The sequence below is a fragment of the Pseudopipra pipra genome, chromosome 4 (genome assembly GCF_036250125.1).
Source record: "Pseudopipra pipra isolate bDixPip1 chromosome 4, bDixPip1.hap1, whole genome shotgun sequence".
Lineage (NCBI taxonomy): Eukaryota > Metazoa > Chordata > Aves > Passeriformes > Pipridae > Pseudopipra > Pseudopipra pipra.
Window position 1 is genome coordinate 49,297,073 of NC_087552.1, and position 15,755 is coordinate 49,312,827.

The 15,755-nt window shown below is 35.8% G+C and overlaps 1 protein-coding gene across 13 annotated transcripts in view; it reads left to right on the top strand.

The window, feature by feature from the left end:
- FRYL (FRY like transcription coactivator) overlaps positions 1 to 15,755 on the top strand; it is a 161,152-nt gene that overhangs the window by 62,599 nt on the left and 82,798 nt on the right. For all 13 annotated transcript variants that reach the window (XM_064653933.1, XM_064653936.1, XM_064653945.1 and 10 more), the window contains 2 exons: positions 4,078 to 4,277; positions 10,460 to 10,513. In XM_064653933.1, coding sequence (XP_064510003.1) covers positions 4,078 to 4,277; positions 10,460 to 10,513 — 254 coding nt within the window. The remainder of the gene's footprint in view (positions 1 to 4,077; positions 4,278 to 10,459; positions 10,514 to 15,755) is intronic.

The following is a 15,755-nucleotide window of genomic DNA, read 5'->3' on the forward strand; positions in this document are numbered from 1 at the left end:
TTTTTTTTTCCCATTAAACATATTTAAAATCCACATAGACCTTTCCTACAATGTTATTGATTGCAGCTTCATGAGTAAATGAATCCCACTGAACATAATTATACTAAATAATATTGTTGTTTGACCTAGTTAAGAAATCCAATAATAGATTTTGACTTTTCTCTTAGGAACTGTTATATATCTTCTTATTAAACACCGTCAGGCTCCCTCCTGTTTTCCCTCCTGCATGTTTGTTTTCTGTGTGTGCTTAACTAACTTAGTAGTTTTACAAAGCAGATAAAACCATGAACATTGGCATATGCAAGGCAAGGGTCATTAATGTGAACCATTAGTGCTCTCATGAATTAGAGTCCTCAGCAAGTTCATGGATGAAAGTACATTCTAGTAATTTTTTCTGCCTTTTGCATACTCTGGCATTTTAGCAAAACTAAGATTTTTGTAATACTCTTGTGGCAGTGTTCATAATTGCTTCAGTTTGACAGCTTTCCCTTGTTTTTTTACGAGGATAGGTTTATTACTACCTGAAGAGTTTCTGCATGTGAACACTTAGATTAGGAACACATATGACTGTAGGAGAGCTTTGACTCTGTTTTGCTGCTGGAAGAGTAAGAAGGCAGTTCTTGTTCCTGTATTAACTCTCCTCTTTGTGCTGGCACACATGTATGTGTGGTATGTGCATTGTACAACTGATGGTGTAAAATTAATGTGGGGACAATAATTAACACTCATGCTGCTTTTCCAGTTCGGTTCATTGCACAGCTGCACACTTGTGTTTGCTTGCACAGGAGGAGGGTGGTACAGGGAGTGAGGTGGTTGGGAGGGATTGCATCCCTCAACAGTACTGCAGCTTATGCCATCTGAAGGGGGCTGTGTGAAACTATAGCTGAGGAGTGGGGTCCGTGGCATTGCTGGTGGATCTAAGGCTGTCCTGTCACCACATTTCTTTGGCTTCATGGTCACGCACTCTGCCTTGCACTGAAATTTCTGCAGCACTTATGGGAGCTAGTTGGGTTGTAGTCTAGTTGCTTCTTTTTTTCTTGCCAACATTAGATTTTTGTCCAGTTTACCCATTCCTTATGATGTCCCATGAGCCTGGGGAGAGGATTTGCCTGGGTTTAGATCAGTGTAGACAACCTTGGGGTTTCATCCTTAGTGAGAGAAACTGTTTTATAGTTTTGAAAGTTAACACACTAAGATGGTACCTTACTGAAGATTAATTTACTAACATGAAGTAAAGATAGTATTTCAAAGATAATCAGCTGTCAATGTTTTCTTGATTCTTAAATGACAGCAACTTTTTGAAGGTGATATTTTGAAAACTGAAGATAGAAGTGTGTTGTGTAAACACACTACTAAGACTTAAAGTAAATCTAAATATAGTTTTGAATTAAGGAGCACAGTAGTCTTTCTTAGTTTCTCTATGGAGTGAAAACAACTGGTGAGTATCAGCTTCTCACTCTTCAGGAGTGGGAATGAACTGGAGCTCTGGCATATTCCCTTCCATCTGGATAATGGGAGGATTATGGCATACTCCAGTAGGTAAGTCTAGAATGAGCTGGAGCAGCTGCTTTGCTAAGTTTCTTCTGATCAGACATAGCTAATGATGTTAAAAAGGAGATTTAAACCCTCTCATGTCTTTCCAGTCTGTTTGCTTCAATTTGTGATTTAAAATAAGAGAATCCAATTTGTCTGTTGATCAGAATAAAACTAAAGCTTTCTTACAAACTCTCATATTTAGGATAGAAGCAACTGCCTGTTTAGAAATGTGTGATACCTGTTATGGGTCATTAACTACTCAAATTTTTATTTTGTTTATCTACAGATGGAGATGAAAGGAGAGTTGTTCAAAATCTCTATGTTGAAGCATTTTTGTGTTTTGCCTATCTCATAGCTGATATTTCTGTTTCTTACCTGCTATGGCAGGGAAGGATATATTCCTTCTTTTCACCTCTTCTCAAACCTCTGTGCTCTCGTTCTTGACCCACAAGGCATCTCCCTTGTTTCCTGGGCTGCCTTTGGAAGAATTGGGTCTTAAGGATGACAAGAGTACAGTTGCTGGAGAATGTAGACATTGTAAAGAAGTGAAATATTTTTAAAATGCCTGACACATTTATGCTTCTGTACTGAGGGATGAGCCAATCATCAGATGTGGGATGAGAAAGAATTTTCTTTGAAATTAGATGTTTTGAGTTGTCATTTTTCTTTTGCAGCATGTCCTTTGTTCTGTTTCTTAATGCTTTGTGTACTTCCATCTAGTGAACTTCCACTGTGGGGATCTAGATCATAGCAGTGTCTGTGATGTCTTGTTGCCTGGGCTATGTGGGACATGCTTTTCTGTGTCTTTTAGGATCTCTGTTAATGAGATCAGAGTGCTAGACTGAAGTGTTTGAGGATGTTCAGAAATGTTTTATGGCATGTGCGGTGTTTGCATGTTGTTCTGGTGTTACCCCCAGTTCCTGGGGACTCAGTTGTGTCACCTTGGCAAGTCCTTCCAGCCTCGAAGAAGGCATACTGCAGTTTATGTACAGGAAAAAATATACATTCCTCCAAGTAAACAGCAAGTTTGTACATTAACATAGAGAAAAAAACAGGACATATGTAGTACTCCCAACGTTATGCAAAGGGGAACGTTCAGTTTTCACTCCTGCAGAATTGCTCACTTCACTAATGCATTTGATAAATGATACACTTCAATGGAAGTTGAGGAAGTCTGCAGTATGTTACGTAAGATATAACTTTCTGTATTGAGAGAAGAAATGATAAATGGCAGAGACTCTAACTTGAGCAGATGTGAAGTACCAAAGGTTTGGTCTCCATGGCAACCAGTATTTTCATAAATATAAATAAGTTGAACACTGAAAAAAAATGTTTAAAAGTTGTGGATAATATTTAGCTAATAGGGTTTGCACATGTAAAAATTGGGAACATGTAAAAAAATTGGCAAGTTAAGCAAAATAGACCAAGTGCATCTCCTCACACTTTACCTGCAAAAAGCCTGAAAAAAGCTTACCTGAGCAAATTGTGAGATGTAATACAATAAAATAGACTGAAACCAGGCTCAGACTATGACTGTCTTAGGAAAATAAAATCTTAATATCAGTAGATAAGAATTGTTAATATTGATTCCTATTATCAAGTAAAAAATAACCTCTGCTGTCATGGAATATGCTAGAGAAATATCAGACCTCTTTGGGTACATCAGGGTCATCTTTAAGAGATGTCAACAGTTATTTTGACTTACAGTGTACAAGACAAGAATTGCAATTATTTACTCTCATCGTTGTGTGTTGCGAGTGTGTTCTGAAACATGATTTTCAGTGCTGCAATTAACATTGCTGGCAGCTTTGATGATAAATGAGTACTTGGGAAGAAAAATAAAATTAAAGGTGGATAACTATGTAGATTTCATATATGACAATTTCAGTATAAAGGTGAAAGCATTAATTCTTAGCAAATGAGACTAATATATTTGGAATTATTTGTACTGATTAATTAATATTTCTTATAGGGAACAAGTCTTTAAACTTTTATGACTAGAGAGTGTAAGATTAGTTAGAATGACATGTCTAGAAAGGGTTTGCATTCTTGTTGGGAAAATCAGCTTACTGACATAAACTGCCAAGGAAATATTTCTCTTGAAGATATTTGAACACCAAGTAGAAACTTGAACTTCATGCATGATCTATAAAAATGGAAGCAAGCAGATGCCTCTCACAATATAGGGGGACCCTATATTGTAACCCTTTATTCCATGTAACCCTTTGCGTTGAACCTTTTGATTTTTAGTCATGTGTTGAAAGCTCTAATCTTTATCATGGTCATCATAGAGCATTTTATCAGTAACAGAAATGAGCTACATTGTAAACCCTCATGCAACTTGAGTAGAAATTCCCACATAATTAAAACAAACAAAAAAAATTCTTGTTGTATGTTACAGCTAGTCATTTCCTTCTTCTGGTTTAGAGAATTTACTGTGTGAAAATGTGTGATGAACAGGAAAGTAACAGCATTGTGTTTAAAAGCTCTGCTTTATAACTTGGTGTTTTTCTTGTTTGTTTGGTTTTTTTTTTCCTGTAGCCTCCGCGCCACCCAGCAGAGTAAATAAACGTAGAGTTTCTCCAAGTGTTGTTTCCACCTGGGAGAAGAGAGGCATCATCATGTCTAACATTACTATTGATCCAGATGTCAAACCTGGCGAGTATGTCATCAAAAGCCTCTTTGCTGAATTTGCTGTTCAAGCTGAAAAGAAGATTGAACTTGTAATGGCTGAACCTTTGGTGAGTCCTTTTTTCATAGTATCCCTTGAAATTGTCCTGCATTTGGTTTGTTTTCCAAAGTAGTCAGAATATATTGCAGGTAAGGCAAAAATGCAAAATTCTGTTGGTCATCCAGACTATATGATCTTGAAATAAATGGATCTCTTTTAATTTGGAAATCTCTGGGGGAAAAAAACCTGCAACAAACCCAACTTTTTTTTTTTTTTCAACTTGGAAATCTGTTGAGTAGGTGAGACACTGTGGCTTGCAGAAGGCTTCTGTTTGGAACTCCTGCTTTCTGAAGTGTTCCTGTGCAGAAGTGCATGTGAGCACTTGAGCCCCAATTTTGAAACTTCAGGAAAAAATGTTATTAAGAAGCGGTCCAAAAGAACACAAAAATGGGGCTAAACATGTTTTGTGGGGTCACTGATGGAATTATCTTCAACTACAGCCATTAGTAGATCAAAAGCTGAAGGAAATGAAACATTTCTTTATATGCACCTACTTAGTTATACACTATACATACGTTTTTGTGCACCAGGCAAGCCTACAACTTAAACATAGCTTGTCTCTTTGCTTAGAGACATCCAGAAGAGTCATGTATTCAGGAGGGTTTCCTAAGAAAGCACAGAAACTTTGTAGCAAAAGAGGCACAGAAGTAGTGAAGGGTACCTGGCTAAGAAATGAGAGGTGAGCTGTGGGGGAGGTGATGCGGTGGGAGGAGAGGCAGGTAGCTCCACTCTCCATCTGTGTGCCAAATGCTGCTGCCTCAGCTCCTTTTCCATTCATCTGCTAAACATACTGGCAGGGTGGTGCTTGGCCAGAGTGACACAGACTGTCTGCAATTGAGATAAGCTGAAGAGGGCTTTTTCTGTAGACACAGATAGTTTGGCGTTAAATCTTCTAAGTGGAATACTGGTAGCAAGGTAAGTATAATAGCCCTAGAGTTCACTTGTGCCTAGACCACATTAAATAAATCCTCTGACAACGATCCCAGGCTGTGTCTCCTTGCCACACTGTTGACTGTTAATTAAACAAATGTTTTTAAATCTGTTAATCATACAAAATCGACACAACCAGGCAGATTAGAAATTAGAAACCCCATGAAACTAATGAAATAATGCGCTTTTCAAAGAGTGATTCCCAGCTCTGTTGTCTGGTGAGGTTTTATGGTGATTACATGAAGTCTGCCTTAGTCAGAATCTTTTACTAATAAGATTCTGAAATTAATATTTTGTGTGTATACAGTATGTATGAAATTCTTTGGGTGAAAATAAGAAAATGATATGGCTAGAGTAGTTATTTCTGAAGGTTTTAAACAATTCTGTCAGAGTTCATTTGCTAAGCCGAATTCCTTTAAACAAAATGTATTTTGATTGAATCAAATGTAATTTATATGTATAGCCAGCTTTCCTTATTTTATGTTGGTGGAAAGGAAGGACGATATAGAAAACGAGAAAATTAAAAGAGGTGCCAAAAGCTGCAGAAAAGTGAAACAATCTGAGCCTATGTAACATAAAGAGGCAGAAGGAAATCCTTAAGTGTCTCACTGAAAGGAAATACTAAAAGTACTAAAACAGGTTTATTTTTGTATTAAAGTATTGAATATTCAGTTCTAGTGTATGAAATTTAAAAAAAAAGATAAAAGAGTGAAGGGGCACTGGAAAGGCACTGACTGTGATTGGAAAAAAGGCCTTAATGGAAGAGAGGAAAACCCTTTATCATTTTAGCGTTATTTGATTTTGTGGAATGACTTGGCTACAAACAAAAATCTGGAATATATATATATAGTGTTGCATAAATCTTTAATGTGTTAGATTAAGCTAGGCTGTTGGCTGAAGCTGTTAGAGAGAATTTGAAGCCAGGCCAAATAAAGTTAGGAGCTAGACATTTTTAAAACTTCAAGATGAACATGCCAGTGGATGAGCAAAAATTAATTAAAAAATAAATTAAAAAAAAAAAAGTAACTGCAGATCAACACAGCACTTGGGTGTGGGGGGATGGTATAATTTTGGCTAGATGTGTGGGTTTCATTTAGAAGTAACTGACTTGTGATTTTTAAAAGTAACTGAGCGGTTTCTCTGGCTGTAAATTTACTTACATACTTTCCTTTTACTAATTTAATTAAAAGTTCTTTGCTTGCAAAATTGTAATACCTAAAGAGTTTCCAAAGTTACAGAAAAAGCTTATCAGCAAATGCTTGAAATAAATGATTAAAGTAGTAAGTGTAATGACAGGAAGGAAGATCATCCTTTTAGTGAATAAATGAAATAAACCCACTTTTTAAAAAAAAATCAATTATTCTAAATCCTTTGCAGTAGTATATAGTTTTAAAGGAAAAAGGGCTCAAATGCAGTCCATTGTTGCTTAAAAAATACTTTTTCTCAGCTGAGAAGGATGACACTGAGAAATGATACCAGCCTTCCCCAAATGTGACATAAACTATACCAGTGGAAAAGATTAGTGATAAACTCCATTATTTTGTATTTTGTCGAGTGCATGCTAATGTGGATGGTTAGAATTTAAGCAGAGAGTTTAACATGGTGCCAAGTTAGTTTAGTAAGCTGCTAACTTACCAATTGTAGTTGTCTCATGTTTAAGTCAAAACTAACAAGAGTATTTAAAGCTGTAGCAAATACAGGCGATCTTATTCCATCATGAAAACCCTGACTAGCACTATATGCTTTTTCAGATCTCTAGGTGCTTTCAAAAGCTTGTCTGAAGTACAGTTCAGCACACCACATCTCTTCAGCACGGTGCTTCTTGTGGTCTGCACTGCCACTGGGGCAAGGATGCAGGTGCTGCCCAGCCTGTGAGCTGCAAGAGGCAAGGCAGCATCTCCCTTGTCTGGTTTCTTTCTTGCAGCTGAGAGGACAAAAGAAGTACACTGGTTTGCTGTGTACACCTGAGCCACCCTGCTGAGGTGTGCCAACCACCAGAGGATGGGTGCCAGGGAATACTGGAGAGGGGCCAACAGGTGGTACCTTTTTCCATGGGTGCAGTTGTTTGCACAGCACACACACATTTGCCTACATCCTGATCTCTGCTGCCTGCCTTATGTTGACATTTCTCCTGTACACAATGGATGCAAACTGCCCTTTGGTTAATGGAGTAGTGTTGGGGTTTTTTTCATTTCACTTGTAAAAGATAAATGTAGACCTATTGTTTTCATCTCTCGCTGAACTTCAGGAAGCCAGGAAAATAAATCTTAAATTATTAATTCAGTTAAAGTTTCCAAACCTCTATGTTATGCTGTTGGATAGATTTTTGTAAATCATGTGAGATGACTGGGGCCATGACAAAGCAGAGGTAAAAGAAGATATTAGAAGAAAATAAATTTTAAAGCCATACAAATAATACAAAGGCCTTGATAAACCTGTGACTGGGTTCAAGAGTATTGTTTGGTTATGTCACCTTTGTTTGGTCAGTGTTACATTAACTACAGTGATATTTACCTTTTAACAGTTAAGATCCTTAGTGCTGAGGAAACACAATAGGGAGGGTTATGAACTTGTAAGGTCTTCATTCTTTCTGATACTGAAACTCTTTAAAATATATCAACAATTCACGTACAGAAGTACCTCAATTATTGTAGATTATGTGAGGGAAGCTAAACTTCCAGAACTATCTTAAAAATAGTTTGCTATCCATTGACATGGTTTTCAACTTCTTTGTCTAAAGACTTACAGGTTATTATTTCACTTCTTTGATTTGATATTCTTTTCCTTAGTAATGTTTGGGTTTAGACACATACAATGGGTATAATAAACACATAGTTTATTCACCTGTACTATAATTTTGTAGTATTATGGTGGAAATATGTTATGTTGAGGCATCGTATCCTAAGAAGACTTAAGAAACCTGACTTTTCCCATCTTTTTACAGGAAAATCACTTATCTGTCTTCTCAGGAAATAGTTTTCTAGTTATTCTCCTTCAGCTTATTTAGCAATGATACAGTGTTTGTCTAGAGTGGAACATTTCTTGTGTTTCTGCTTTGCAGATAACAATTATTTGTGCAGGTTATCTAAAAGCATAGTACAGATAACATGAATTCACCTGCAGTAGGCATTTCCTTATTAAAAAAGGGAAGGAGGAGTGCTAGTTAGAAGGGAATTCTACTTTGCGAGTGGTTTCTGGAGCTTTTAGTATTAACTTCAAAATGTCAATTCTCATAACAGTATTTTGAACAGACTTTACATGTAAAATAATATGAATATGAAAGAAGAAAATGAAACCTTTCCCCCCTTGCTTTTGAATACACAGTGAAGGAACACTGACTAATTAATCAGTTGATCAACAAATAGAGCTATTTCAGAATATTAAATGCATTTTCCCAAATCTTCGTTCGCGAAGCCTAGCCATGAAAATGCATTTTCCTGAAACCACCTTCTTCTTAAGATATTTATTTGGGCATACTGGAAGTGTACATAAATGGTAGTGTTTTCCTAGATAATTAAGTAGCTTTCTTTGGATTATAGGAAGTGAAGTTGGCTTGTGAATTGGTATCTATACTATTTCAGATTGTACTTTCAGAGTAGGCAGATGCTTTTTGCCTGGGCAATGTTGAATTCAAGTTTTCAGAGGCTGTAATAGTTGCCAGATATTGTGTCTTTTTGAGCACCAAATGCAGCTGCACTCATAGCAGAAAATGTCAGAAATTATGTTGTATTTTCAAGATTACAATTAGGACAATAAAAAATAAGCTGCCATTTGGAATCTTGGAGCTGGTGCATGCAGTATGAATTTTTATCTGTTTGAGATATAGTCTGTTTCTTGCAGCCTTGCAAGTGTTTGTCACCAAGCGGTGTTAGCTTTCCAAGCTTTTGTCAACAACCTGACAGCATGAGTGTTGTCTCATACTAAACTACTGAGTTACTTTGTGCTAACCCAGACACAAACAGTTGAGAGCAGTACTGGCTATCAGTGTTGCTGACACCTCCTTTTACATTCTAGAGCAGGCAAGCTAACAGCTTTTCCAGCTTGCTACTGGACTCACCTTGCTCCGGAAAACTTCTTTGTTTGCTTTACTGCAATCTCATGCGAGCTATTAACTCCTTACCCTGAGTACTTTTTCTACTTTCCTTGTCAAAGATAACATTCTGGACTTATTTATACTATTATAAAGTGAAGAGTAGGGAAAAATCTGTTATGATAGTAAGAAATGCTTATCAGATCTTTCTGTATCTTACTGCTTTGTAGTGTTCCGTGTTCCCTTAAAGCCATTACTGCTGCTCTTGGCTTACTGTAAATCATTGACCCTCAGAGCCAGTGTGTGGAACTCAGTGTTCTTTTTTGTTTCCCTTTTCTTCCCTTTTTTCCTTTTTTTTTCTCCTTCTGTTTTTTTCTTCTTTTCTTCCTCCTTCTTATTTTCTCTTTTTTTTTTTGTGGGTTTTTTTTTTTTTTTTTTTTTTACTTTCCATATTACCCTAGCAAGGTATAGAACTTCAGTTTCTTATTAGTGTATAATTTGGTACTCTACACTGTGACTAGTAAGAATTGCTGTTTACTATTACACTTCATGAGTATTTTGTTTCCTTAATGCTTTAATCCTCACTAAATTATTTTGCCAAGAATATAATTTAACTTTGCTTTTAGCAGAGCAGTATGTCTTATGATACTGGTAGCAATAAGTATTGTAATAATTAAATTCTAGTACTTTTCTGTACCTTACAAACTTACTTCAGATGTAAAGCAAGTGATAATTAACATTCCCTTTTTCTTGTACTAGGTTTTCTACTTATTTTTCATTGCAGTTCAAGGAAAGAGTGGATTAGAAATGCACTGAACAATTATCTCTGCCTTTTGTGAAGACATTTTAAAATTTATTATTGTAACTTAGAAGAGCTGCCTTATATGAACATAAATACACTTGTTAATTCAGATGGCAATGGCTTTCCTTCTGAGTTACACATGGCACCCACCCCCAGCTATCCCTGTTGAGCACACTGCTGTAGGCCCTGTTGTTTGGGAGAGGCCTTTGACATCTTCTGTTTGTCAGTCTAATGTTATTACTGTTTAGCCACCAAATTAGTTTTTGTGAGTACACCTCACATCTTCAGAAATGGTTCTAGCTGAAAAATACTGCAAACATTTACATTAAAAGTTATTTCTTTTTTCTGTAATATAACTGAGAAAGAAGGAATCTAGCTTTGGTAGCAGTCAATTGCGTTGTGAAAATTATGTTTGTTTTTCTTTTAATAGGAAAAGCTCTTGTCCAGATCTCTTCAAAGAGGTGAAGATCTTCAGTTTGATCAGGTAGGAGGCATGTAATTGAAGACAACTTTAATTGGATTAATGTGGGCTCTGTTTTTGTAGGATAGTGATTCCACTGTTGTCATAACTTGGAACATCTACGTCTGAATCTGTGTCAGAAGATTTAGACCTTGAATGTTAGACTTTATTTTCCATTGTAGAATATAACAGTAAGAAAGAAACTGCTAGAATAATTAAATGAAGGTGGCAGTGAAAGCTGGTGGAGGAAAGATGCTGAAATGTGGTAGAGGACAAAATGTTTTAATTTATTTCTATTATCACTTATTTTTTCAGACTTTGGGGTTCTGTTTTTATAAAGAAATAGTGTTAATTTAATTTTGACAACATGGTTTTTACTGAAGACTTTTTGATTCTGTGGCAGAAGGCATAAGTTAGATTCAAAATGTTACTTTGTCCTTTACTGCAAATATAAACACACTGTGAGGTAATTCTATTTCACTTACTATAAGGGAACTGTACCAGGAATGACTCTTCACTCATTTTATTGTTTATTCTCTCTATTTCTAATTCTTCAGTAGTATGGGCATGATTTTGTCCCATAAGTACTTCCTTGCAGTGGAGAGGCATCATTCAGATGAAGCTTCATTAATTGCCAGTTCCTGTTCTTAATTGTTCCTGAATAACATCTGCTGTATGAAGTTTAATGTTCTGTCCATATCTTCTGTAACTGAATTTTTGTTTCCTGCTTTCCATTACTACTTGGATATAAGTATTAGACATTGCAGTGAAATCTGTGGACCTGCCTTTACTTTTCAATGAACAGCCATCCATGCACCTTTTTCCCTCCTCCCAAAAGAGAACCTAATAGTAACATGTAATAGTTGATGTATAATTTTCTTTTCAAAGAAAAACAAAAATAAATCCACCACCACAAACCTCACATAGTCTTTTAATATCTTCTAACCTAACCTGCTGCCTTTATTTCTGAGATGAATGTTTACTCATAAGCAAGGGAAATGGGTAAGGGGGAAGGCTATAAGTTCTTTGTTAACTGCAGTATGTTGTAGATGACCAAAAGCTAAATAATATGAATGATAGGAATTATCTAAGGAAATATGTAAATGAGTACTGTTTCTAATTTTTCTACTAGCTCTGGCTCCCCCTTCCTACTGTCATGTTTTTCCTCAGTTAAGGTTGTTTTTTATAAATCATTAGTAGCCATGAGGTTCTAAAAATAGGCTGAATGAAGAGAAGTAAAAAAATAAAGCATGTGAATTTTAAAATCTTGTGATATAGAAATAAACTAGTTTTCCTGAAAATACAGTACTTTAATTTGTGTTAGTTGTGTCTCTATATGTGTGTGTGTATGTGTATGAGTTCTTATTTTGTTCTTTTGTTATTTGTAATCTACTTTGGATTCAATAAGATCTGAATTTTAATGCTACTGAATAAGTGCTTTAAAGAGTTAGAGCTGAATGACTGCCTTATGATGACAAGGATTGTGAATTTTGATAGGGAATTTTGAATGTTGTTTGGCAAAAGGAATTAAGATTGCTTCTCTCTTCATTGCTTGATGTATGAAACCTTTATTAAGAACAATTCTCCAGCAGTGCAGAAGATTACAGATTAAAAAAGAGATTGGCAAAGTGTGGGAGTGAGGAGGATCGAGAGTGCACGGCCGCAGCATCCAGCAGAGAAGCTAGAGCTGTTGCTGGGCCAACCTTGTTCACCCAGAGGTTTTCCTGGAGCTAGGAATTCAGATCCAAAAAGTGGCTTTACTGATACAGTGTGTGAACTAGTAATTGTTGTACTTTGTGAATAAAGAGAACATGATTGGAACACAAGAGGGACTCAGGGACTAGGAGGTATCTAATTAACACTTGTTCTCGCAGCTCAGTAAGCAAGGAGAAGAGGGATGGAGGAGGAAGACGTGTTGCCTGTCCCTACAATGAAAAAGTAAAATAGCTTTTTAGTGGGATTATAAGTAATTTTTGAAACAGAACCAGACCAAAAGGGCTGCAATCAAAACCAAGTGTACATAATCAATAGTTTTTAATTTTCAAACGTTACAGTTCTTCTATTTGTCGTTTGAGGTCTTATTTGGAACAAAAATTTGAATTTAGCTAAAATGAAATTTTGGAAAATGAGAAGGAAATTTGTATATTGCTTCACTTGTGAACTGTTAAAAATTTTCATTTTAGTACCAGCACTTTCCCTTTATCATTCCTAGCACATCAAGAAGCTACCGGACAGGAATTTTTTGATAGAGCATATATTGCAGTTCTTAAAATATTTTTGCTTGTACAGCTTGAAACTGAAATAGCCTGTATTTTTCTTTTTTTGTTTGTTGTAGGAATCAGACTTGGCAATTTCCTACTCTTGTCCTAAGACACTAAAACTTTATGATCACACAGAAGCCTGTCTTGGCTGTCTCAATAACTGAAAGCAGATGTGTCTGAGGTTCAGACTTGGTCATGATTAGGCACAACTTGAGCAATGTTTTCAGGATCAGGATTTTGACCATAGCATTTGGGCACTAGCATCTTACTGTAATTTTTCATCTTTCTCCTTTTACCTCTCACTGTGCTGCTGGGTATGTTATGTGCAGCAATTAGCAATGTGTTGTGGCCTTTTAAGACTGGAGCAGGATTTGCTTTTTAATTCTGAGGAATTGAAATATATGTCATGATGACTAGTGCAGCCCTGTCCTCTTGGGTATTGCAGGAGCTCTTTGTCTGGATTGCTGATTTCAATGTAGGCATAATATAGAAATATATAAGAAATAAAGTATGTTTTATATAAGAGATTCTTATTTGTTTTTATATGATGATCCTGAATTTAGTATCCAAGCAGTATGGTAATTATTTTAAATAAATAATAGCTTATGTTCTGCTTAGCAGGTATATAATATGAGCAAAGATGTCATCTTCCTGATAATTCCAGTGTCTTCATTAGAATGTTAAGGATGCAAAACTTGTCAGGAAATAAGTAATTGTTATATAAAACTGACTTCTCATTTCAAGAGGTAAATGTATTATAATGCTAGTAGTTTCTGGGTTTAGAACTTTACCAATCACGTTTTTCACTGCATGTGATACAGCTTGTTTCTGTGGAAGACAAGGTAAATTGCCTAAGTACTGGAACATCTGTGAATGGTAGTAATATTAATAAACTCTGTAAACTTGCAGCAAAATCCAAGTTTAGTAAAGCTTAAAATGCAACTTGCTTCTTTTTATTCTGCTAATAAACCTATCAGTTCAGAAGGAGGGCAAGGGAGTTAGAATTGCTTTGTAGAGTCATTTTACATTGACAGCACAGGGTAACTTAAGTGTTCACTTTATGTATTCCTGTCCTGTTGTGTGTGTAGCTGCTGTATGAACATAGCTCTGTGCAATGTATGGGATATAGAATTGTTTTTAGGGAAAGAGAATCCATTAGTTTTAGAGAAAGAGAAATTAATGTGTTACCCAGTGTTTAGGTTATTTGGGATATGGGAATTGACAGTAAATTCTGAAGGCAAAATACATTTTGGATTGGTGTGGTTGTGATAGATCTCTTCTTCATCAAGTTTAGCTTTTATTTTAAGAATTCCGGTTTCATTGATGATTTTGTGCTGAGTCTAATGTCTTCAGTTTAGTAACTCATGAGAAGGGTTTGTTCTGTTGTTTTCTATTTTTTCCCCTAAAATATATTGATGCTTTTAACTTGTGATTGCTGCTAGTGGCTAGAGTGAGATCAGTGAAGATGTTTTGAGTATCCCAAGCTGATGCAAGCAGCAGGCATTCCTCGAGCATGAAATCTCAGCGAAGATATTTCAAAGCTTGATCAGTACAAATGAGTCATTTAAGTTCTATTTTTCTGATATTTCCACTTATTGAAATGTAAGGGTTTTAATAGTAGCCCACAAGTGTCTCAAATTTGGTTTTCTTTGCTCTTCTCCTTCTTCACAGATTTTTGCTATTGTTTTTTTCCCAAGGTGGTTTGTCAGACCCCTGCCACATCAAAAAATTCTCTTAATTTATCCACATTCATTTTCACCATATACTGATTTATTTCAGATCACAAAATATTTTTTAAGTGGTAATATTGAGGTCGTTTTTACTGTCCACTTTTAGAAGTCTGCTGTATGCTGACTGGTTGATTGAGTATTTATTTTTTATGGATGTTGGTGCAAAAGAAACAGGATTAAAACACAGTTTGCAAAGCAGTCATAAAGATTTCAACATATAGTAGTATAAGAATGAAGGAATTCTTAACATTTAGCCTTTGTTCTGAGGCATTATAATAATCCTACAGAATATTTCTACCTTCTGGGTTTTTTCTATGTTAAAAAGGCTTTGTATGGTTTTGTGTTGCCTGCAATAACTGCCTGTGTCTTTTTGTGCAGTTAGCTCATTGTACATGACCCTTCTGCAACAGGCATGTCTAGTTTTTCCAATGAATCTTTTTCTAGTTAGTGTCCTATTGACAGACAATAATAATAGGAAAAAAAAATCTAATCATTCTTGTAAAAAAATCTTAATGAAACCTGGTTCATATTCAGATCTGGAACAAATGTAGTTTGTGTTGTATACTTAAATTTAAAATTTTATGAGTTTACAGAATAAGAATATTATTTTACTTATTTTGAGGAAGCTTCTCCATTTGCTTATATAATTAAAGGATTTTTCAGAGAGTCAAGAATGCTATTTAATTCTTGTGACTTAGCTAGTTGACTGGTTAACAAGCTGAGTAAAGCATTCAGAAGGTTGAAAGAGGTCCTCCTGAGGTTTCCCTCGGGTTAACCTGTCCCCATCCCTTCCTCAAGTGAGAAAACCCAAGATATTTCAAGTGAGGACAAAGAAATAATGGTATTGATCTTATATTAGTTTTCTGGAATAGGGAGTAATAGATAAATTATAGTAAGAGGATGGATTCTGTTGAAAACTCTTATTTGAAAGATGCAAGAGGTAATTAATACATGGCGTCAGTGAGCAATGTGGTAACTCTCCTTTGCCAGCCTGTATTTTGGGGATGGGCTTGCTCCCTGCTGCCACCTAGAAGGGAGTTTATAATGGCATTATGCTGTCTTCAGTCATTCTCCTTTCCAAGCTTGGGCACTTAGGAGTGCTGTTAAAGTTGTTAGTTAAAGGAAGTTAAGAGAATTTAGGTTTCATAACATCTTGAAGTCTTCCTTCCATAATGGTTTCTGTTGCCACATTTGTTTCATACATAAGTTTACTACTTGTATGGGTTTTCTGAAAGAAAGCAGTAGATAGGGGAGTTATGCTGAAAGTAAATGTAG